The sequence below is a fragment of the Pan troglodytes genome, chromosome 18 (genome assembly GCF_028858775.2).
Source record: "Pan troglodytes isolate AG18354 chromosome 18, NHGRI_mPanTro3-v2.0_pri, whole genome shotgun sequence".
In the NCBI taxonomy this organism is placed as follows: Eukaryota; Metazoa; Chordata; class Mammalia; order Primates; family Hominidae; genus Pan; species Pan troglodytes.
In genome coordinates, this window is record NC_072416.2 from 4,071,894 (window position 1) to 4,095,833 (window position 23,940).

The following is a 23,940-nucleotide window of genomic DNA, read 5'->3' on the forward strand; positions in this document are numbered from 1 at the left end:
AGGTGCGGCCCCGCGGTAGGCTCGCGGGCTCCCGCAGACCGGGCTTCCTCCCGAGGGCGCGGCCGTCCCAGAGCCCGCCCGGCCCGCCGCCCAATGCGAGCTCCCACCTCCGCGAGCGGCGTCGACTTCCCCAATCGGCTGCGGGCGCGGCGCCGACCGTTCAAAGCCTAAGTCGTCGGGGGTGGGCGTGAGGGGCGGTGGCCGCGCTGAGATAGGCTGCGGAGGGATGATTGGCGTCTTGGCGCCCAATGGGCGCTGGCGGGCGGTCTTGAGTACCTGCGCTGGGCGGGCGGGAACGGCGCGCGGCGAGCTGAGGGTGGCGGCGGTCGACATGTTCCAGGTTCCGGATAGCGAGGGCGGCCGCGCCGGCTCCAGGTGCGGCGCGGGGCACACGGGAGGCGGTCGGATAGCGCGACCACGTGGCGGGAGCGGGCGAGCCCAGGGCGTCCACCAGCCGTGTGGGGTTGGGGTGGGGTTGGGGGGCAGGGCGACCTCACAGAGGCCCTCGGGGCCGCCGCCCGCCTTTCTGCGCCGCCGCCAGACCGAGGCCCGAAGCCCGAGGGGCCGCTCGCTGAGGCCCGGGCTGTGGAGAGCTGCCCGCGACCGAGGCCGAGGGCGGGGAGGGGCGCCCGGGCTCTGGGAACAAAGCTGTGTGGAGGGCGGGCTGCGCTCCCTCGCGCCTGGGCGCCCGCATTCCGTGTGGTGCGTTCCGTGGGGGGTTCCCTGGGGGCGGGGTGTGCCCGTGGGTGCGGCCCGTTTTGTCTGTGGGATGCGTGTCCATGTTCCCAGGGGGGTGTCCCTAAGGGGTGTGCGGCGGTGTGTTCGTGGGGTGTGCCTGGCCGTACCCCCCCTCCTGTGCGTGTGGCCGTGTGCCCGTGTCCCTGGTGTGTGTGTGGCCGTGCTCCCTGCCCGTGTCCCTGGTGTGTGTGTGGCCGTGCTCCCTGCCCGTGTCCCTGGTGTGTGTGTGGCCTGTGCCCTGCCCATGGCCGCGCTTCCACTAGTTCATGTGAGTCCACTTCCTTTGGAAAGTGCCAGGGCGTCTGGGGAAGAGTCAGTTCTATCTCCTGGGAAGGTGGATGGCGCTCCTGGGCTTCGCTGTAGGAGGAAGTGGATTCGGAGGAAGATCTCCTGACTCAGCTTTAATAGCCAGGAACACTGAGCACACTTTTCTTATGTTTTTGAACTTTTAAAGCACTCTTTGGGTATTGGGACTCACATGAATCAGAGGGACAGAGCTTACCAGGTCTTTCGTGCCATTTGAGCAGTAAACTTGCATTGTGAAGTTTGGGTCTTCAGATGCCTGAGGTTTTCTGTACGATGAGCCCCTCTGTGGCACAGCCTCGCCAGAGAAGTAGAAGAGAATATGTGTGCCATGACTGTTAAGACCAATACTATATTGCTTCTCAACCTTTTGGCTATGATCAAGTGAAGACAAATACTATATTGAATAAATACTAGGTAAAAGAATTGCTCCAACTTGCTAAAAATAAAAACCCTTTAGATTGGCCGGGCGTGGTGGCTCACACCTGTAATCACGGCACTTTGGGAGGCTGAGGTGGGCGAGTCACGTGAGGTCAAGAGTTCGAGACCAGCCTGGCCAACATGGTGAAACCCCCGTCTCTACAAAAAATGCAAAAATTAGCCAGGCGTGGTGGTGTGTGCCTGTAGTCCCAGCTACTTGGAGAGGCTGAGACAGGAGAATCACTTGAACCCAGAGGCAGAGGTGGCAGTGAGCCAAGATAATGCCACTGCACTCCAGCCTGTACGACAGAGCAAGACTCCGTCTCAAAAAAAAAAAAAAAAAAAAACCCTTTAGATTTGAGGGAGTTAGGTCAGTATTCAGTAATACTTGTAACCAAATAATTACCCGTGGCAGGGTGCGGTGACTCAACGGCTGTAATCCCGGCACTTGGGGAGGCTGAGGCAGGTGGACCACGAGATCAGGAGATCGAGACCATCCTGGCCAACACAGTGAAACCTCGTCTCTACTAAAAATACGAAAAAATTAGCTGGGTGTGGTGGCGGGTGCCTGTAGTCCCAGTTCCTTGAGAGGCTGAGGCAGGAGAATGGTGTGAACCCGGGAGGCGGAGCTTGCAGTGAGCCGAGATCACACCACTGCACTCCAGCCTGGATGACAGAGCAAGACTCTGTCTCAAAGAAACAGCCCTTCATCCATGGAACAGTGATTATTATGCCTAGGTCTGCACCGATGTGGGACCAGGAGTTTAAACTAGTGCTCAGAGCGAATCCGGTTTCTGGTTCCTGGTGGCCAGAGTTTTGCACCACCCACACCAGTGGGGGGAGGGACTGCATCCCCAGCCCTGTCCCAGTTGTGTGCATTTAGTACGTTTCCTTTTTGTTTGCGCTGCCTGGCACTGGCTGCCCGGTAAATGATGGTGTTTATTATCACCCTGAGCGACGCCGATGTTTTTATGTTGACTTTCACGCTCCAGAAGTTAGCTGCACAGGGCCGCACTAAAGTCATACTCACACTACCCTGGGGGACTGGTTTCTGGACAAGGTGTTGAGAAAGGGAGAAAACTCTTCCTTTTAGGATGGTGAGGAAGGAAAGCCGGTCTGAACTGGATGATGAGGTATCACTGGAAGCTTCTGCTTGGGGTCCACCAGACGCTGCACATTTGCCACTCATCTGAACGGGGTCGAGTCGCAGGGCGGGCGCCTTGTAAGCGTCACATTTAGTTTTACTGTGAAGAGAGTCAGGTGGTGGCTGTAAGATTACCTAGCCAGGTTTTCCTCTCCTGAGACCTCACATCTCTTGTTTCCTTGCTGAGGGATTGTCTTGTGTTAAAGGGGTTTCGTAAAAGCGTTATGCTTTAGCCGCGATTAACCTGAGGTCTTCCTTCAAGCTGTAACATTTCTATTTGTAAGGAATTTAATCCAAGTTTATTTCTCACTGCTTCTCTCTAAGCCTGACCAGTCCCCTCATCCTTTCTGAAACTCGGGGACAAACTGTTAGAGAGGGTCAGGAGCATGGAGACCCCCAAGGAGGGTCACACAGCTTTTCCCTACCTCTCCAGTGCTGCAGTCCACTCCAGCTGTGTGAGGTTTTTCTTCTCCTGTGCGCTTGAGTTTCTCTTGTGTGTTTTGAATATCTTCACTGAAATATATGGAAGGGGTACGACAAAAGGCAAAAAATAATTGGGAAGCACCCCCCACCCACATTGTGAATTTGTCCCCAAATGTGTGAGCTCTAGCGTTCCCCCTCCCCCTATTAGTGTCATAGTGGTAAGTGCCTGTAGCCTAGAGAAAGCCACACTGCGCCATTGTTGTCGGGCTGTTTTTGTTGAAAGGTCTATTGAACGCTCAGTTCCATTCATCCGAGACCCCTTTGAGGCAGCCCAGCCCTGCGGTCTGTGTGAAACCTGCAGTGGGACCTGTTGCCTTTGTGACCGAGATAGCCGCTGCCCCTTGCCTGGGGCTGGGCCTGTGTGCGCCATAATTTCTGCTAAAACATTCTTTGGTACCACTTTTTTTTCTTCGCTTGTTTTCAAATAAAATTCAGAAAAGCACATAGAACAATATTAAATATTGTGTTTCCATCACCCCAAAGTAACACTGGTCATTGCAAGTAACTACCACTCACCTCCTGCGCCCATTGGTCCCCATTCCACATGGAGGCCACAGACTCGATTTGGGTTTCACCTCTTCCAAATTTTGGAGTCCCGATGGCACTAGGCATCTGTCACGTCACTCACGCAGACACTGAAACCACCTGTGCAGAGCTCTAGCTTTCCTGTTTAAACTTGAAGCTCCTCCAGGGTAAGGACTTGCTTTCCTCTATCTACGGCGTCTGGGGAAGGATTGCCAATGATAGGTGCTCGAGAGATGTGCAAGTTGAACTGAAGCAAGGGTGAAAGGCAGAGGAGACAGGAGACTGTGAATGTAGGGAATGTGGGGTCGGGAAAGAGTCCTACAGAGCTTGCAGTCAAGGCGAGTCTACCTGGAATCGGATCTGACAGTTTGTAGCACCTTGAGGGCTTGAGAGAAAAGCCATATTTGAAATAAGTCAGTAAAAGGAATTATAGCTCATGCTCAGCTCACATAAGACTTGATAAATCCAGTTCAGTTCTAAAGATTGCAGGCCTTCATCCCTTATTTCCAAAGAGAGAACTGTAGAGACCCGCGCATGTTTAGACCCGCTACACTAGCCAAGAAAAATCATGCAGAATTGGCTGGGCACAGTGGCTCACGCCTGTAATCCCAGCACTTTGGGAGGCCGAGGCGGGCGGATCACTTGAGGTCAGGAGTTTGAGACCAGCCTGGCCGACGTGGTGAAACCCCGTCTGTACTAAAAATACAAAAAAATAGCCAAGCACGGTGACACACACCTGTAATCCCAGCTACTCGGAAGGCTGAGGCGGGAGAATTGCTTGAACCTGGGAGGTAGAGGTTGCAGTGAGCTGAGATCGCGTCACTGTATTCCAGCCTGGTACCAGAGTGAGACTCCATCTCAAAAAAATAAAATAGGCTGGACACAGTGGCTCATGCCTGTAATCCCAGCACTTTGGGAGGCTGAGGTGGGCGGATCACCTGAGGTCAGGAGTTCAAGACCAGCCTGGCCAACATGGTGAAACCCCGTCTCTACTAAAACTAGAAAAATTAGCTGGGCATGGTGGCGGGCATCTGTAATCCCAGCTACTCAGGAGCCTGAGGCAGGAGAATCTCCTGAACCCGGGAGGTGCAGATTGCAGTGAGCCGAGATTGTGCCATGGCACTCTGGCCTGGGCAACAAGAGCGAGACTTCGTCTCAAAAAAAAAAAATGTAGAATTAGCAGGGCTGCGTGATTCAAAAATGGATATGGAAGTCAGATGGCCTTATGGCCACTCTAAGAGCATCTCACCTAAAATCTTGTTAAGCCATGCCCTCCCACCCCCCACCCTTTATTTTTTTTCCTTTTGGTGAAACAAGGCCTCACTCTTTCGTCCAGGCTGGTGTACAGTGATGCAATCATGGTTCACTGCAGCTTTGACCTCCTGGGCTCAAGCCAGCCTTAGCCTCCCGAATAACTGGGACGACAGGCGCATACCACCATACCCGGCTAATTTTTTGTTTGTTTGTTTGTTTTTTTGAGACGGAGTCTCGCTCTGTCACCCAGGCTGGAATGCAGTGGCGCATCTTGGTTCACTGCAAGCTCTGCCTCCCGGGTTCACGCCATTCTCCTGCCCCAGCCTCCTGAGTAGCTGGGACTACAGGCGCCTGCCACCACGCCCGGCTAATTTTTTGTATTTTTAGTAGAGATGGGGTTTCACCGTGTTAGCCAGGATGGTCTTGATCTCCTGACCTCGTGATCCGCCCACCCCTCCCAAGGTGCTGGGATTACAGGCGTGAGCCACCACGCCTGGCCTAATTTTTGTATTTTTTGTAGAGACAGGGTCTCCCCATATGCCCAGGCTGGTCTCGAACTCCTGGGCTCAAACAATCCTCCCATCTCGGCCTCCCAAGGTGCTGGGATTACAGGCGTGAGCCACCACGCCTGGCCTAATTTTTGTATTTTTTGTAGAGACAGGGTCTCCCCATATGCCCAGGCTGGTCTCGAACTCCTGGGCTCAAACAATCCTCCCATCTCGGCCTCCCAAGGTGCTGGGATTACAGGTGCCAGGTACTGCTCCCGGACGGCCCTTTCTCATTTAAGCTTGGTTATTGGTTATTTTTAAAAAATAATTTTTCTCAAGTGCACCTGTCTTTTTTTCTCCCTCCTCAAATCCTCCAGGAAATGGCAACTGCTGACAGGAAGTTTGGCATCCACCTCCCCCAGCCTCCTGAGTGGACAGGGGCCCTGGGCACCACTTCAGAGGTCAGCCAGCACACGCTTGGCTTCTGGGGTACAGTAGCCAGCCCATGGGTCTCTGCAGGCAGAGACTGAAGCACTCTCTGCCTTCCTGCTTTATAGCAGGAGATCTGAGAACTCCATTCACATCCAGTCACAAGGAGCCCTCAGCGCTCTTTCTAGATCTTTTGAGGAGAAACTGTTATTTTTGTTAACCAAACCTTGAGTGGTCAGTGTTTGCAAAGCTTTCCAGTGAGATCTAACCTCATATCATAGTTTTTGTGTGATGCTGAGCCCTGTAATTTCAAGTATGGTCATTCTTGGTATCCTGCGGGAGTTGGTTCCAGGACCCCCAGGATGCCAAAATCCAAGGATGTGTAAGTCCTTGATATAAAGTGGTGTACTGTTTGCATATAACCTATGCACATCCTCCATATGCTTTTAAATCATCTCTAGGTTACAAGGTTACATATAATACCTAATACTATGCACATAGTTGTTACACCGTATCACCTGGGGAATAATGACAGAAAAGAAGTCTGTAGATGTTCAGTACAGATGCAACCATCCTTTTATTTCTGACATTTTGATCTGAGGTTGGTTGAATCCATGGAAGCAGAGCCCGTGGATACAGAGGGCTGACTTCGTTTCTAAACGTCTGGGATCACAGACAGTCCCATTGCTTAGGACTAGTGAGAGAGCATGAGCCACTCACTGGTTTAAATCTCAATTTCAGTAAGCCTCTCTCTCAAATGCATTTAAAGGGTTTTTCCAGTTGTTCTGAATTCAGCGTTTCACTGGTTTGCTAATGTAGATAGTGCTCTAGAAATAGAGCTTTGTGGCAATTCCTTATTAGTTCTTAAGTTTAAGTTTTTACAATAAAAAGTGATTCAAGAGCCAGGTGCGATGGCCCACACCTGTAATCCCAGCACTTTGGGAGGCCAAGGCAGGTGGATCACCCAAGGTCAGGAGTTCGAGACCAACCTGACCAACATGGCGAAACCCCGTCTCTACTAAAAATACAAAATTAGCCGGGCGTGGTGGCGCATGCCTGTAATCCTAGCTACTTGGGAGGCTGAGGCAGAAGAATCGCTTGAACCCAGGAGGCGGAGGTTGTGGTGAGCTGAGATTGCGCCATTGCATTCCTCCAGCCTGGGCAACAAGAGCAAAACTCCGTCTCAAAAAAAGAAACAAAAGTTAGCCAGGTGTTGTGGCAGGCACCTGTAATCTGAGCTACTCAGGAGACTGAGGCAGGAGAATCACTTGAACCCAGGAGGCAGAGGTTGCAGTGAGCTGAGATCGTGCCACTGCACTCCAGCCTGGGCGATGGAGCGAGACTCCATCTCAAAAAAAAAAAAAAAAAAAGAATACTTTTAAGGGAAACTAAAGAGCAGCAGCAGAAGTCTGGCGTCTGTAAACTAGTCATACCAGTATTAACTAATGGTGGTATGTGATTTCTCAGTAGATGTTAAGAAAATACTTTTGCTGGGTATGGTGGCTCATACCTGTAATCACAGCACTTTGGGACGCCAAGGTGGGCGGATCACTTGAGCTTAGGGGTTCAAGACCAACTTTGGCAACATGGCAAAACCCTGTCTCTACCAAAAATACAAAAAATTAGCCAGCTGTGGTGGTGGGTGCCTGTAATCCCAGCTACTCAGGAGGCTGAGGTGGGAGGATCACTTGAGCCCAGGAGGCAGAGGTTGCAGTGAGCCAAAATCACATCACTGCGCTCCAGCCTGGGTGACAGAATGAGACCTTGTCTCAAAAAGAAAAAAACAAAATACTTCTACCCTGTCTAGTTGTGCCAAAATCCTTGCACAGTGACAAGCTTTCAGGTCTGCCATCAGTAATTGGCATGTACTCTGTGCTTGTAGGGCCATGAAGCCCCCAGGAGGAGAATCGAGCAATCTTTTTGGAAGTCCAGAAGAAGCTACTCCTTCCAGCAGGCCTAATAGGATGGCATCTAATATTTTTGGACCAACAGAAGAACCTCAGAACATACCCAAGAGGACAAATCCCCCAGGTATGGGCCTTTGGAAATCCTTAATCCTTTGGCCTCCACGATTCTCTTTTGAAAATATTTTCTGTTTCTTTATACTGATCCTTTCCCATATTGTCTGGTTCAGGTAATCACTTGTCATCAGAGTTCTTCCAAAATGAAAACGTTCTGATTTGTACTTTCTCTCTTGAAGGTGACTTGAGTAGTCTTGAATTCTCCATCTGTTCTGGAGACTTTGGTTGAATATAGGCACTGAGGACACAAAAGTGGACGGGGGCTTCTGGTTCCTGCCAGGGAGCTGCTCCCAATTGTTCCACGGACCCCCATGAGATTCCTGAAATTGCGTGCAAATTATTGTGCATTTAAACATTTTTCCTAGGGAGGGAGAGTGTTTTTATTCAGATCGTCAGTGGGATTGAAACTCTTAACAAGGAAGAATTGATCTAGCACACATCTACATAGTTCTTCAGTATTTACCCAACCTCCTAGTGGTTACAGTGGGAGGGACTCTTTGAAAAAGGTTTCTTGGCCAGGCGTGGTGGCTCACGCCTATAATCCCAGCACTTTGGGAGGCCAAGGTGGGCAGATCACGAGGTCAGGAGATGGAGACCATCCTGGCTAACACAGTGAAACCCCATCTCTACTAAAAAAGAAAAAAAATTAGCCGGGCGTGGTGGCGGGCACCTGTAGTCCCAGCTACTCAGGAGGCTGAGGCAGGAGAATGGCGTGAACCCAGGAGGCAGAGCTTGCAGTGAGCCGGGATCGCACCACTGCATTCTAGCCTGGGTGACAGAGCAAGACTCTGTCTCAAAAAAAAAAAAGAAAAGAAAAGAAAAAGGTTTCTCAGCCGGGCGTCGTGGCTCACGCCTGTACCTAGCACTTTGGGAGGCCGAGGCAGGTGATCATGAGGTCAGGAGTTTGAGACCAGCCTGGCCGACGTGGCGAAACTCCATCTCTACTAAAAATACAAAAATTAGCTGGGTGTGGTGGTGCACGCCTATAATCCCAGCTACTCAGGAGGCTGAGGCAGGAGAATCACTTGAACTCGGGAGGTGGAGGTGGCAGTGAGCCAAATTCATGCCACTGCACTCCAGCCTGGGTGACAGCTAGACTCCGTCTCAAAAAGAAAAAAAAAAAAATAGAAAAAGGTTTCTCTTGGCTGATAGACTGTCCAGTTGAATAACCACCCAGTGGAGGTTACCTGAGTCGCTTTCCCCTGTCTGTACAGGAGGGGAAAGCATGGTCTCTTCCATCCTTAGAAGGTGTGAGAGGCCATGCTTAGTTGTCACTGTGTCAGGCAGGTCATGAATCAGAGCCAGATCCACTCCCGACCTCACTCCGTTTTGGGGTACCAATATTTCTTGACCAAATGTAGAGAAAAAAAAGCAGTAGATCCAGAAAGTAGTTTTTTCTTTTGTTTTTTGTCTGTTTTGAGACCGGGTCTCACTCTGTCGCCCAGGCTGGAGTGCAGTGTCACCACCATGACTCACTGCAGCCTTGACTTCCCAGGCTCAGGTGATCCTTTTTCCTCAGCCTCCTGAGTGGCTGGGACTACGGGCGTATGCCACCATGCTTAGGTAATTTTTTTTTGTATTTTTTGTGGAGACAGGGTTTAACCGTGTTGCCTAGGCTGGTCTCGAACTCCTGGGCTCAAGCCATCTGCCCACCTCGGCCTCTCAAATTGCTGAGATTACAGACATGCACCCTTGTGCCCGGCTGAAGCTAGGTTTGCTGCTTGCCTTTTTTTTTTTTTTTTTTTTTTTTGGTCTGTTTGGTTGCTTTTTTGGTTGTTAGAGAAATGAGTGTTTCTTATTAAGTAACTAACATTCTCGTTGTTTCCGGTTTATGAATTTAGGCCCAGGGACTCCTGCATGTCCTTTTTAGCAAGGATAGCAGAATAATACATCGCATGCAAGATAGAATCCTATCTGAGCCATTTCCAGGTGTATGAATCTGCTCATTTGGCCCCTACTCAGCAGAGTCATGTCTGGAGCTGTTCCTAGAGCACTCCATGGAAGGCAGGCGGTACCACTTTGCCCGTTCCACATGGTCTCATGCCCAGTGGGGAGCCCGGCCCCTTGCGGCTAGTGAGCCAGCCTCTACTCCCGGTCACAGTGTGTGGTGCCAGCCATCATGGCTCCCCATGCCAGGTTCCTGCTTCTCATGGTCCTTCTCACGGTTGTTGGGAGTTTTCCTATCTCTCCAGTGCTCTTGGAAGACGGTTTATGATATATTATCAAGGGAAGCCTGAAAGGGAAACTGCTAGTTGTGTTCACCACCCAACGAGATCTGGAGTCCTGCCTTCTTTCTACACTTAGTCACACAGACCTAGCCCCACAGCCCTCCAGTTGCAGGGCTTGATTGAGAAAAGTATGCAGAGGCCGAGAGTGTGTGTGACTGACCACATCATAGCCATCGAATGTTTATCAATTCCCATTCAGTGTTTCAGTGAATCTTCAGTAGTCTCTGTGTTCTTTGTTAGTCACCTGGTTTAGATGTTCCATGAATTGTTCTTCCTCTTCTAGCAATGATGACCAACGTCTATGAATTGTTAATATTTACCGGGGACTGTGCTAAGTGCTTTGCATGTGTATTTTTCATTTGGTGTTCGCTATAACTAGGAGTAGGTTGTTTTGCTCCTTTCACAGAGGAGGAAACAGGCTTGGAAAAGGTCACTGGCATGCATAAATCCCAAGCTAGTCAGTAGCAGAGCCAGTCGGTAGCAGAACTAGTCCGTAGCAGAGCTAGTCGGTAGCAGACCTAGCCGGTAGCAGTGCTAGTCGGTGGCAGAGCTAGCCTTTGAATTGAGGTTTTTCTGACTCCAGATTCCATGCCTTAAACTGACTTCCTGAATGTATCCACTGGGATAAATTTCTCAAAATGGAATTGGTAGATCAGATGATATATGAGTTTAAAATATGGATAGATAGTTCCAACCGGTTTTTCAGGGCATTGCCCGGTGTTTACCATTCTTGTGTATGTGCTTATTTGCACCAGCAGTATTTATCTTTTAGTTTTGCTTTTAAAAACAAATCTTGTAGGCCAGGTGCGGTGGCTCACGCCTGTAATCCCAGCATTTTGGGAGGCCGAGGTGGGAGGATTGCCTGAGCCCAGGAGTTTGAAACTGGCTTGGGCAACATAGCGAGGCCCAATCTCCCAAATAAATAAATGATATTTTTAAAAACAAAATAACACAGAGCCCTTGGAAATCAAAAATCTAGCAGGAGGAAAAAACATCTCTCGAGTTTATCTTCAATTATTAGTGAATTTAAGCATGTTTTCTTGCTTCAAAGCTGAATTTATTTTTCAAGTAAAATGGTAATAGACATATGTGGTATGACTACCTAGTTATGAAGGTTAAAAGCAGAGGTACATTGTTTAGTACCTATTGCACGTATACGTGGTAAAAATGTTTGTGGTTTCCAAAAAATTCAGGAGTGTGGTAACCTTGGGTGAGAGTGAAGGAACACAGGAGTTTCTGGGAACGGGCACTGTTCTCGATGACCTTGGCAGTGGTTACCTGGTGTCTGCCTTGTAGTTATTTGTGATAGTTAATGTCTTACAGACTTTTCTGTTATGTTTCACAGTTTAACTATTTTTTAAAAATGAGTGATGTCTTTGGCCAAAAACTTCAAATTGAGTTACTTTTATCTTCTATTTTAAAAAGCTGGAGTCACATTAAAAAAAAAAAAAAAGTCAGCCGTTATAGCACAGCCAGGAACAATGCAGTGGGGGCTGGGGGTTGCACACACAGTTTTCTCCGCCCCGTGGTCCTGACGTGCTTGTTGACACAGCCCCGCAGCATTGCTGAGGGCTTACTCAGCATGCCAGGACTATTCTAACCACGTCACCTGAGTTAACTTGTTTAGCCTCACCAGTGACCCTAGGTAGGTATGATTATTTATTACCTTTTTTTTGTTTTGTTGGTTTTTTGAGACAGGATCTTAGTCTGTCACCCAGGCTACAGTGCAGTGGCACCATCACAGCTCACCGCCTCCAACTTCTGAGCTCAGGCAGTCCTCTCACCTCAACCTTCTGAGGAGCGGGACCAGAGGCTAATTTTAAAATATTTTTGTAGAGACAAGGTCTCACTTGTTTCCCAGGCTAGTATTGAACTCCTGGACTCAAGCAGTCCTCCCACCTTGGCCTCCCACCGTGCTAAGATTACAGGTGTGAGCCAGTGCACTTGGACTGTTTGTTACCTTTTTAAAGTTAAGAAGATGGATATGAAGGAAGGTTGACATAACTTGTCCAAGGTCTCACAGTTAGTGAGCAGCTGAGCAGAGACTCCCTGACCCAGGCAGTCTGGCCACAGGACACTCTCCCCACCGTGCTGTGCTGCTCTCCCTGGCCAGGGGTGTCAAGCTTGGGGACTGTGGGTCCCTGGGAGGTCAATGGCTGAGGTTCAGAAGGTTTATAATCACCCTGAAATCATGTGAAAAATGTACACATTTCTCTGCAGGGCGAGTCCCGCATATCCCCAGGTGTTCTGTTACCACCTGCAAAAGGTAGACACGCCCGCCCGACCCCCCAGTTGCTGTACTCTGTTATAGTCCTCCTTGTCGCTGCACTCTGGGCCCCTAGAACTGGTGTCCCAGAAAGCCACCCTGCTTTAGGCCCCGCCGCAGCAGTGGGGCCCTCAAGCGGGTCTGAAGACGAGCAGGTGCACAGACCCCCAGCCGAGCCTCATCTCCACGCAAGCACACGTGGGCTCTTCATCCGGTTGCTTCTGTGGAGCAGTGTGGATTGTTAACACTAGGAATTAACTGTTGAAAATGTGGTTTTTTCCTGTAACCAAATTGCTGTAACTGTACACTAACCTTGTGTGAGAAAAGTTTGTAGTCCTGCTAAAAGCTCCTCTGTCTCTGCCTATATAAATGAAACCCTAATGTCTCTACTTCAGAACACTGACTCCATTCCTTTGGAGTTGTTGTTTCCAGGTGGGCTATGCTCAAGCATTACACATGAATAAACTCTCTTTAAGTTAAATAAGTCAATTTACAAAATGTAATTTTTTGAGAACAGAAAATGCAAAAGATCAAAACTCTGTAAATAAAAAAAGGAGACCATGTTAAGCAGTGTGGAGCCCCTGCATTTCCCCAGTCCTGTTTCTTCACACATGTAGGCATCCCCTACAGGTAACCGCTTTTCTTCAGATAAAAGCAAATAAGAACACTTCCCCTTTTACATGAAAACACTGCATGCTATACGGATTGTTTGCACCCTTGTTTTTTCACTGGATGATATGTATAGATACCTCTTTATCATTGCATAGAAAATAGAGTTGACATGTTTATTTCCATCCCAGACACTGTTGTAAGCATTTGACATATGAGCTACAGTAACTCACTGAGCTTTCTTCCAGTCCTGTGAGGGAGTTCTTTTATTATCCCCATTCTACAGATGAGGACTGTGGGACACAGAAAGGCCAAGTAACTTCCATAGGATCACACAGCAAGTTAGCAGAATGCATCTTCTTTCCTCTTAGATTATAAGTTCTTGGTGCACCAGGGCCGTGATTTTAATGACACCAACCTCCATTTAGCATAGCACTTTGTCAAAAGCGGGTGCTTGGTGTCTGCTGAGTGAAGAGATGATCAGTTGGTCCCACAGGGTAGCCATCTTTCTGTGGAATGTTAGGCACGGGCATTTATACTGAGCATCTAGCCCTTAGTCACCTGCTACTAGGAAGTTACATCTTAGATGCACATTTTCATTACGGCTTATCAAGTCACTTATAGTTGGCCACAAAGATGTTACATGTGTCTAATTTGCTGACATATCTAGTCACTGGAAGTACCAGCCAGAATGAGGTCAGAAGAATGACTAATAAATATTTTCAGGATGGCAGGTTTCCCTTGAATAGGGCATGTTATTAAATTCAGAACTCTTATCTGTGTGACTTAAACATTTAGCTGTTTATTTTTAATCTACTGAAGAACTTTTCATGGGTTTTGTGAGCAGACACTTCAACAGGAAAGCATGAAATGTTCAGGGTTAAAGAAATTCTAGAGGGAAAATCTGCAGTTTGATGCCATCTCACCTCTAGAGGCCAGCCTAGATGAGCTCAGTTCTAGACATAAGGGCTGCAGGCAGGCCCCTGATCCAGCCATGGTTTTCAGGGGTTTCATGGATCTTCAGGGGTTTCAGTCTGAGCATCCTGCCCTGTTGGCCTGGAGCTCAGGGCTGGCACTCGGGGTTCCTATGAGAGGAGGTCTCCAAAGCACTGCGGGGGTGGGGTGGGGTGGGGTCCGGTGGACGTCTGGTTGCTCAGTGTTCTGTGATCATTTCTGCAGGGGGTAAAGGAAGTGGTATCTTTGACGAATCAACCCCCGTGCAGACTCGACAGCACCTGAACCCACCTGGAGGGAAGACCAGCGACATTTTTGGGTCTCCGGTCACTGCCACTTCACGCTTGGCACACCCAAACAAACCCAAGGTATGGACTGCATTCAGACGTGACAGCGCAGCAGCGGGTATGCCAGGTGCTCTTTCCAAAAAGGCTCCAAGGCAGATGCGACATGTTTTTAGGGAGAATCATGGTGGGTGCCGTAGATTATCCTGGATGCAAGCATTAGTCATCGAGTTTGGAAGTTCCCCTGAGTCACCCAGGAAACAGTCCAGCCTTGTGCTGACTGAAGCCGTGGGGGAAGCTCTTCCTGTGCTGGTGGCGGACGCCCACTGCAGACGGGCTGTGGCGGCTCCTCACTGCAGCGCTGCGGGGCACGGAGAAGCGGTGGGGAGCGGAACGTGCTGCAGAGGAGCTGGGCCCTTGTCCGTCTTCCACTCTTCCTGTTTCACCTTGCAGAGGAAAAGTGACAGTTCTTTTTTGATGGGCTTTTCCCCGCACAGTCGAGGTCCTCGGCTGGTTACCTGTGGAGATTGTCAGCACTTGACTGAAGCGTAGCTGACGCCTCTGACCCAGTAATGGCATCAGTAGGATAAGACAAGTGGCCTGGAAAGGAGAGGAATGCCTACGCGATGCGACCTCGGGCATGGCCTTAGCAGGGATTGATCAGAGCTGCAGCCTCCCTGGGCTATGGTGGAGGGCTTGCCTAAGGCCAGTCTCGGCTTTCGTGAGGACCAGAGCCTGCACTACCCTAGCTTGGACATTTGTTTGAATGGTGGCAGAACATTTCTAGGGTTTACTGCAGCCACCGTTCGTCAGTAAGAAAGACCAGGATTTATTACTAACATAATTAGCGATATTTTTTAATCTATTCACTGTTCTACCTTTTTTGTGGTTAAAAGATATGGTCTAGTTCCTTAAAGTGGAAAATTCTTAACCATTTCTAGAGTTACTTAACGCCTAGAAAACTGCTGCATGTTTATTGGTTTATATGCTGGAAGATGGCCCATTGCAGAATTAAAATGGAAATGTAGACAGAAAGGAGAGGACATGAGTGGATGAGGGCATTGATCGCGGCCAGCCTGGTTTGGATTGCCCTACATCTCTCTTGTGCTGGCATCTCTGCAGCGACATCTGTTTCCAGTGTATAGAGTCTTATATAGGACCTGTTAGACTCTGCTGAGGTTTGGTTGTGTTTTTTTTTGTTGTTGTTGTTTTCTTTGAAATAGAGTCTCATTCTGTCGCCCAGGCTGGAGTGCAGTGGCACGATCTCAACTCACTGCAGCCACCATCTCCCGGGTTCAAGCAATTCTGCCTCAGCGTCCCGAGTAGCCAGTGTTACATGCATGCACCACCACGTCCGGCTAATTTTTGTATTTTTAGAAGAGACAGGGTTTCACCATGTTGGCCAGGCTGGTCTTGAACTCTTGTCCTTAAGTGATCCACCCGCTTCAGCCTCCCAAAGTGCTGGGATTACAAATGTGAGCCACTGTGCCCTGCCATGCTGTCTGAGTTATTTTCAAGAGAGCATCTCTTTGGGAAGTATCTTTGGGGGCTTTACTACAAGGTGAACTTTGGCAAGACCAGAAATGTCCCAAAAGTCAGCAATTCCTCCACTACATAAAGCACTCGAATTAGCCGGACACGAGAGCAAGGTGCTTCCTGCTGAGACTCACACGTTCCAGTGAACGTAGTAGATCAGGTAGAGGACTGTAGGCCATCAGTACAACTGGGCATAGAACAAGTGGAAACAGAGTAGAGCTTTCTTTGATTTTTTAATAAAGTTCTTTTGGTCCAGGACCATTGGACATCGCTAGCATCACCAGAGAAATGACTAATTCCAGGTCAGGGTCAGGGAATGTATAAAATAAGCCTAGAATATCTCGTAATGCCAGAAAATGAGGAAGCCCTTACAGGCTGCTGGGGTGGTGTCAGAGGACTTGGGGACCAAGGTGAAGAGCAGCCATGGGGCCAGAGATGGGACCATTTGATTATCAATAAGTGAAATAATTGCAGTGGATTTAAATTCACCAACTGTTCAGAATTCCCGGCTTCCTATTGATACTAAAAGTAATGTAATTTATGACCTTGGGAGAATGCTGGAGGACCAGCTCGTCACTGCGAAAGCGGGCGGAAGACAGAAGGGGGCATTTAGCCAGCATTTCCTGCATGAAGTGTGTGTTAGGATAGCAGCTGTTGAAAGAAAGTTCCCTTTTATAAAAGTCTCTGGGATGTAAGTGAAGAAGGAATAAAGGAATTAGAATATCACTGTTTTATAAACTTGTACTGAAATCGTGGATCTGAGAAATGTTCATCAGTGGCCGTTAACATCACAAAATGAGAGAGAACCAACACTTATGGGCCTGGGAATGGAAATCCACCATGGGCCCCCATTGACACTGTTTCGTCAAAAAAATCAAGCTTAAATCAGACCAAGCCACATGTTAATTAACACCACAGAGCTGCGCTCAGAACAATGGCTTACATAGGAAACGACATGACGAGAATAGAGGGAGGTCCTGAGGATTAAAGAGAGACAAGAATGTAGCCCTATAAGAGTCGTAATGGTGTTTTATTCTGTAATGGGAAAAAAGTCCTATAATTCATATGGAATTTCATGGTACCCCAAGCATCCAAAAATAATAATAATTGAAAAAGATGTTGGAGCTCATACTTCCTGCTCTCAAATCTTACTGCAAAGCAATGGTAATCCAAACAGCATGGCACTGGCATGAAGACAGACACACTGACCAGTGGAGTCAAGTTGAGAACTGAGAAATAAAGCCTTCCAAATAAACCCCTTTGGTGAATTAATTTTTTTCACAAGGGTGCCAAGATCATCCAGTGGGGAAAGAACAGTCTCTTTAGCAAATGGCATTGGTACAATTGCATATGCACATGCAGAAGGATAAAAGCTTACTCTGCCTTACACCATACACAAGAATGAACTCAAAATGGATCGAAGACCTAAAGTTAAGGGCAAAAACTATAAAATTCTTAGAAGAAAATATAGGGACAAATCTTCATGACCCTGGATTTGGCAATGGAGGTTTAGATATGACACCAAAAACAGAGGCAACAAAATTAAAAATAAATAAATTGGGCCGTGCATGGTGTCTCACACTTGTAATCCCAGTACTTTGGAAGGCCAAGGTGGGAGAATCACTTGAGCCCAGGAGTTCCAGACCAGCCTGGACAACATAGAGAGACCTCAACTCGAAAAAAACTTTTTTTTAACTAGCTGGGGGCTGGGTACAGTGGCTCATGCCTGTAATCCCAGCACCTTGGGAGGCCGAGGCAGGCGGATCACCTGAGGCCGGGAGTTCGAGACCAGCCTGACCAACATGGAGAAACCCCGTCTCTACTAAAAGTATAAAATTAGCCGGGCGTGGTGGCACATGCCTGTAATCCCAGCTACTCAGGAGGCTGAGGCAGGAGAATCGCTTGAACCCAGGAGGTGGAGGTTGCAGTGAGCTGAGATCGTGCTATTGCACTCCAGCCTGGGCAACAAGAGCAAAACTCCATCCCCCCCCAAAAAAAAAAAATCAGTTGGGTATGGTTGCGTGCACCTGTGGTCCTAGCTACCTGGGAGGCTGAGGTGGGAAGATTGCTTGAGCCCAGTTGTTCAAGGCTGCAGAGAGCAGTGATTTTGCCATTTGCACTCCAGCCTGGGTGACAGAATGAGATCCTGTCTCAAAAAAATTATAAAAAGCCTAGGCATAGTGGCTCATGCCTATAACCCCAGCACTTTGGGAGGCTGAAGCAGGCAGATTGCTTGAGCCTAGGATTTTGAGACCAGCCTGGGCAACATGACAAAACCCCTTCTCCGCGAAAATAAAAAAAATTACCCGGGCATGGTGGTGCACGCCTGTGGTCCCAGCTGTTCAGGAGGCTGAGTTGGGAGGATCACTTGAGCCCAGGAGGCAGAGGTTGCAGTGAGCTAAGATCATGCAACTGCACTCCAGCATGGGCAACAAGCAAGACTGTCTGAAAAAATAAGTAAATAAATAGGCCTTCATTAAAGTTATAAACTTCTGTGCATCAAAGGACACTATAAAGAATGAAAACAGGCCAGGCACAGTGGCTCACACCTGTAATCCCATCACTTTGGGAGGCCGAGGTGGGCGGATCACCTGAGGTCAAGAGTTCGAGACCAGCCTAGCCAACATGGTGAAACCCCATGTCTACTAAAAATACAAAAACTAGCCGGGCATGATGGTGGATGCCTGTAATCCCAGGTACTCGGAAGACTGAGGCAGAAGAATCAACTGAACCTGGGAGGCTGAGGTTGCAATGAGTTGAGACTGCGCCATTGCACTCCAACCTGAGTGACAGAATGAGACTCTGTCTCAACAAAAAACAAACAAACAAAAAAGCCTGGGCACAGTAGCTCACACCTGTAATCCCAGCAATTTGGGAGGCTGAGGCGAGCGGATCACGAGGTCAGATCAAGACCATCCTGGCTAACATGGTGAAACCCCGTCTCTACTAAAAATACAAAAAAAGTAGCCAGGTGTGGTGGTGGGCGCCTGTACTCCCAGCTACTCTGGAGGCTGAGGCAAGAGAATTGCTTGAACCCAGAAGGCAAAGGGCGCAGTGAGCCGAGATTGCGCCACTGCACTCCAGCCTGGGCAACACAGTGAGACTCCGTGTCAAAAAAAAAAAAAAAAAGTGAAAAGATAACTCGCAGAATGGGAGAAAATATTTGCAAATCATTTCTGATAAGGGGTTACTATCCAGAATATATAAAGAATGCCTACAACTCAACAACGAAATAACAAACCCAATTCAAAAATGGTAGTTGACTTGAATATACATTTCTCCAAAGAAGAGATACAAGCAGCCAAAAACCACCCGAAAAGATGGTCAGTGTCATTAATAACTGGGGACATGCACATCAGAAACCCGTGAGATGCCAGTGCATACCTGCTCGGATGGTGTGATGTAAAAATGGAAAATACGAGTTGGTGAGGATGCGGAGAAACTGGAGCCCTCATGCATTGCTAGTGGGAATGGAAGATGGTGCAGTGGCTGTGGATACTGCCAATTCCTCAGAGTTAAACAGGATTACCACATGACCGAATAATTCCACTCTTAAGTACGTACTCACAAGATTTGAAAACAAGGAGTCAAACACTAGATCCTTGCACCAGGATTATTCACAGTAGCCCAAGGGCGGGAATGACTCATTTGTCCATCAACAGATGAATGGGTAAACAACATGTGGTCTGTCCATACAATGGAATATTACTCAGCCATAGAAAGGAATGGAGCATTGACACGCGCTACAGCATGGATGAAATTATTATGGATGAAATATTACAGCATGGATGAAATATTATGCCAGTGTTTAAAAATTTGTCTTTGAGGCTGGGCACAGTGGCTCACGCCTATAATCCCAGCACTTTGGGAGGCTGAGGCACGCAGATCACTTGAGTCCATGAGCTGGGCAACGTGGCAAAACCCTGTCAAAACCCTGTTTCTACAAAAAATAGAAAAATTAGCCAGGCGTGGTGGCTCACGCCTGTAGTCCCCACTACTCGGGAGGCTGAGATGTGAGGATCGCTTCAGCCTAGGAGGCAGAGGCTGCAGTGAGCCAAGATCATGCCACCGCACTCTAGCCTGAGTGACTGAACAAGACTCTTGTCTCCAAAAAAAAAAAAAAAAAAAAAATTTGACTTTGATATTTAAGGAATCATTAATATTCGCAGTTTTGATGGTGTTACTGTTATTTTTTAAAGGATGTTTTTAAGAGCTACATCTTGAAATATGTATGGATAAATGAGATATCAGGTTTGTTTCAGAATAATCTGTAGAGGACTGGGGGGGTCCTGAGGTCAGATGTACAAGCATTTTTGTAAATTAAAAGGTTATATGGTCCTGATTTTCATTGTCCATTTGAATGAGGGTAAAATTTTCTGAGTGAGTCCTGATTTGGTGGTTTGCCTTGTTGCAGGATCATGTTTTCTTATGTGAAGGAGAAGAACCAAAATCGGATCTTAAAGGTGAGCTTTTGTTTTCTTTCCCTTCTCCTGAGTGGCCTCATTATTTCTGGAAGAGTTGCTAGTCTCTCCTCTGAGAATGAAAAGGAGTCTTTCTCTGCACCTTCTGGGCCACCTGATTAAAATGAGCTCAGGTTGTATCCACTGCAAGAGGATTCAGCATTTGAAGAAGGCTAGGGTGAAACCCTGGGACTTGGTTGTCCTGCTCATCAGCCTAGGCCCAGGGCCATGGGGTCGTCTCCTAGAAGCTCATCTGTGTAGTGATGGGCAGGGATCCCAAACCTTCAGTGAACTCATGACCAAGCATAGAGCTGGCAGAGCTAATCGAGAAGAGAGGGGCACAAGGGAGGGATGGAGGATGGGGAGGCGGGTGTCTCCATGGTGAGTCACCCCGGGGGAGTGAGCCACTGCTCAGGTTGAGCGGCAGACTTCGACTCTCCCCACGGCTCTTTAGCCTGACCATGAGCACCGGTTTCTGCCTTGGGTCTCCATTTCCCTTAACTAATGACCAAGATTTGTGGGATTTCATTCACCTTGGAAAAGCCCAGGGTAACAGCAACAGGGCCTGCCTTTGCCTTGCTAAGCCCTCACCTAGGATGCATTCGCTCGCCGCCTCATGGTCACTCTCAGGGGCTTGCTTTCTATACTTGAGATGGAAGAAATGGGAGTGGTGTCTAACAAGCAATATAAAGAAACAATTCACTTAGGAAGAAATCAAGGAGTATTTAAAGTAGCAAGCCCCAACTTTATGCCCATTTCAAAACTGCATCTGCTAATTACAGTGAGTTGTTTTGGTACCAGATGAAAAGCCTGTCTGTATTGTCTTCTCTTTCCCAGTTACAGCATGAATTTCTTGCAGGTTGCTCTATGACACACTTTTTATTTCCACAGCCTGCCTGTCAGGGTCACAGGTTGCCTCTAATGGGATGTTGTGCTAACTTTGTGTCCCACAGCTGCAAGGAGCATCCCGGCTGGAGCAGAGCCAGGTGAGAAAGGCAGCGCCAGAGAAGCAGGCCCCGCCAAGGAGCAGGAGCCCATGCCCACAGTCGACAGCCATGAGCCCCGGCTGGGGCCGCGGCCTCGCTCTCACAACAAGGTCCTGAACCCACCGGGAGGCAAATCCAGCATCTCCTTCTACTAAGAGAAGCCACTGCTCCACCCGGAGCCAGACCAGAAACTCAAGAGATAGGGTAGCAATGTTTTCATTTCCTTTTGCCCAAATGAGCGGGGTGGGAAGAGGGTTAGTCCTGTGTGAGCCTGGCTGCTCAGCGTCTCCTGGCCATCATGACAGCTGCTTGGAGACCCGTGCCTTCCAGATGGCTGGGAGATGCCTCTGTGGGGACGAAATGGGGCACCCCTGGCCATCACTCATGTGTAGTCCAGGTTTGAGAGGAACTGGAAGGGGGGTGAGGGTGGGGAGGTGGGGCAGGGCATGGTCCTTGGATCAACAGGCCGCCAGCTGATTGGATGTCTAGGAATGGCTGAAAGAAACCAAAACAACCTGTCCACTGCTGCTGTGGGATGGAGGAGGCGTAAGCAGAAACACTAACAGTATATTGACCTCTCAGCAGAACCGCTTCCATTCTGGAGATCATGGCTGCTAAATCCAGCATCCCCACTTCATTTTACCCCCAGCATATTGTTCTATAGTCTTTTCTTGAAACATCTTGATTGCTTTTCCTCGGCAGCTTTGAAAAAACCAAATAATAATAGTTATCCGTCTTCTACTTCATGGAAGATTGTTTTGGTGCCCTGACCCTCTGAAGTGCCCAGTTCCTGCCATCTGAAACCTCGGCCTGATCTGATCTCATGTTGGAATCTGCCTGTCCTTCACACAGGGCTGGTCTTGGTCCTTTACATGCCAGTTTTGCTTGTGAATTCTTGCTTTTTTCCTCTCATCAGCCTTAAGTCTAGGCGTTTGTTGTTCTCCAGTGATGTAGACAGTTCCCTTCACAAGTCACAGTTCTTCCCATAAATGAGGCCCGCTGACCTCTGCGGGACTTTAAAAATCTATTCAGATATTTCCGAGTAAGTGGCTTGTTTAAATTCTTCCTGTGTCTTTCTTTATTCCTTAATTGGTTGGTGGAAAGAAGAGATGCTTGGGAACCTTGGGTTCTTAGGTTTGGATTCTTTAATAATATCTAAAAAGCTAAATTTTGAATACCAGCTTTACGTAAATGATTGTTGACTCTGGTCTGTTTCTGACACCTTTCCAGAAAAAAGTCAATTGTTCAGGTACACCAAAGAGGAAGAAGAGCTGTGGAGGCCACCCTCTACAAAGCTTTATAGAACTTCTGGATCTAACTCACAAACAAGCTTCCGGAAGAGACTAGAGACCTTAGGCCAGGAGATGAAGGAGTTCAGTAGCAAAGTCACACCTGTCCAATTCCCTGAGCTTTGCTCACTCAGCTAATGGGATGGCAAAGGTGGTGGTGCTTTCATCTTCAGGCAGAAGCCTCTGCCCATCCCCCTCAAGGGCTGCAGGCCCAGTTCTCATGCTGCCCTTGGGTGGGCATCTGTTAACAGAGGAGAACGTCTGGGTGGCGGCAGCTTTGCTCTGAGTGCCTACAAAGCTAATGCTTGGTGCTAGAAACATCATCATTATTAAACTTCAGAAAAGCAGCAGCCGTGTTCAGTCAGGCTCATGCTGCCTCACTGCTTAAGTGCCTGCAGGAGCCGCCTGCCAAGCTCCCTTTCCTACACCTGGCACACTGGGGTCTGCACAAGGCTTTGTCAACCAAAGACAGCTTCCCCCTTTTGATTGCCTGTAGACTTTGGAGCCAAGAAACACTGTGTGTGACTCTACACACACTTCAGGTGGTTTGTGCTTCAAAGTCATTGATGCAACTTGAAAGGAAACAGTTTAATGGTGGAAATGAACTACCATTTATAACTTCTGTTTTTTTATTGAGAAAATGATTCACGAATTCCAAATCAGATTGCCAGGAAGAAATAGGACGTGATGGTACTGGGCCCTGTGATTCTCCCAGCCCTTCAGTCCACTAGGTGAGAGGAAAAGCTCTTTACTTCCGCCCCTGGCAGGGACTTCTGGGTTATGGGAGAAACCAGAGATGGGAATGAGGAAAATATGAACTACAGCAGAAGCCCCTGGGCAGCTGTGATGGAGCCCCTGACATTACTCTTCTTGCATCTGTCCTGCCTTCTTTCCCTCTGCGAGGCAGTGGGGCAGGATTCAGAGTGCTTAGTCTGCTCACTGGGAGAAGAAGAGTTCCTGCGTATGCAAGCCCTGCTGTGTGGCTGTCGTTTACATTTGGGAGGTGTCCTGTATGTCTGTACGTTGGGGACTGCCTGTATTTGGAAGATTTAAAAACCTAGCATCCTGTTCTCACCCTCTAAGCTGCATTGAGAAATGACTCGTCTCTGTATTTGTATTAAGCCTTAACACTTTTCTTAAGTGCATTCGGTGCCAACATTTTTCTAGAGCTGTACCAAAACAAGCCTGTACTCACATCACAATGTCATTTTGATAGGAGCGTTTTGTTATTTTTACAAGGCAGAATGGGGTGTAACAGTTGAATTAAACTTAGCAATCACGTGCTCAGAGCTTTTGCCTGTCAGTTGTGTGTGTCCCTTATAGTCCCTTCCCCCACAGCTCTTGCTGAAAGGGTTTGCCTTGTTTTGTTTTGTTGTTTTGTATTTAGCCAGAGGATGCCAAAATTAGTCTTCTCAAAGCTTTGCGTAGAATAAGTGTGGGAATAAGCCAGTTTTTTTTTTTTTCTGTTTCTGTAACTTAAATGAATGGGTTTTTTTCCCTTGTATGCCACTTGTCCTAACACG

General features: G+C 48.3%; 1 protein-coding gene and 1 long non-coding RNA gene across 2 annotated transcripts; both read left to right on the forward strand.

Annotated features, from left to right (window-relative positions):
- The first annotated feature begins 252 nt into the window (after positions 1–252).
- On the forward strand, positions 253–23,706 carry JPT2 (Jupiter microtubule associated homolog 2). Its single transcript, XM_063796454.1, has 6 exons — positions 253–375; positions 7,667–7,815; positions 14,088–14,230; positions 20,097–20,145; positions 21,096–21,332; positions 22,359–23,706. The coding sequence occupies exons 1-5, from the start codon at positions 332–334 to the stop codon at positions 21,281–21,283; spliced, it is 573 nt and encodes a 190-aa protein (XP_063652524.1). The 5' UTR covers positions 253–331; the 3' UTR covers positions 21,284–21,332; positions 22,359–23,706.
- On the forward strand, positions 425–1,282 carry LOC107968766 (uncharacterized). The gene is made up of 2 exons (XR_001710181.3): positions 425–1,072; positions 1,151–1,282. It is a non-coding gene; the product is annotated as an uncharacterized LOC107968766 (long non-coding RNA).
- Positions 23,707–23,940: the final 234 nt, after the last annotated feature.

Excerpts from the sequence above, each read along its gene's own strand:
- JPT2 (XM_063796454.1), top strand. The coding sequence starts at position 332 with ATGTTCCAGGTTCCGGATAGCGAGGGCGGCCGCGCCGGCTCCAG. Across the intron at positions 376-7,666 it reads GGCGGCCGCGCCGGCTCCAG|GGCCATGAAGCCCCCAGGAG; the intron begins GTGCGGCGCGGG and ends CTGTGCTTGTAG. Across the intron at positions 7,816-14,087 it reads CAAGAGGACAAATCCCCCAG|GGGGTAAAGGAAGTGGTATC; the intron begins GTATGGGCCTTT and ends TCATTTCTGCAG.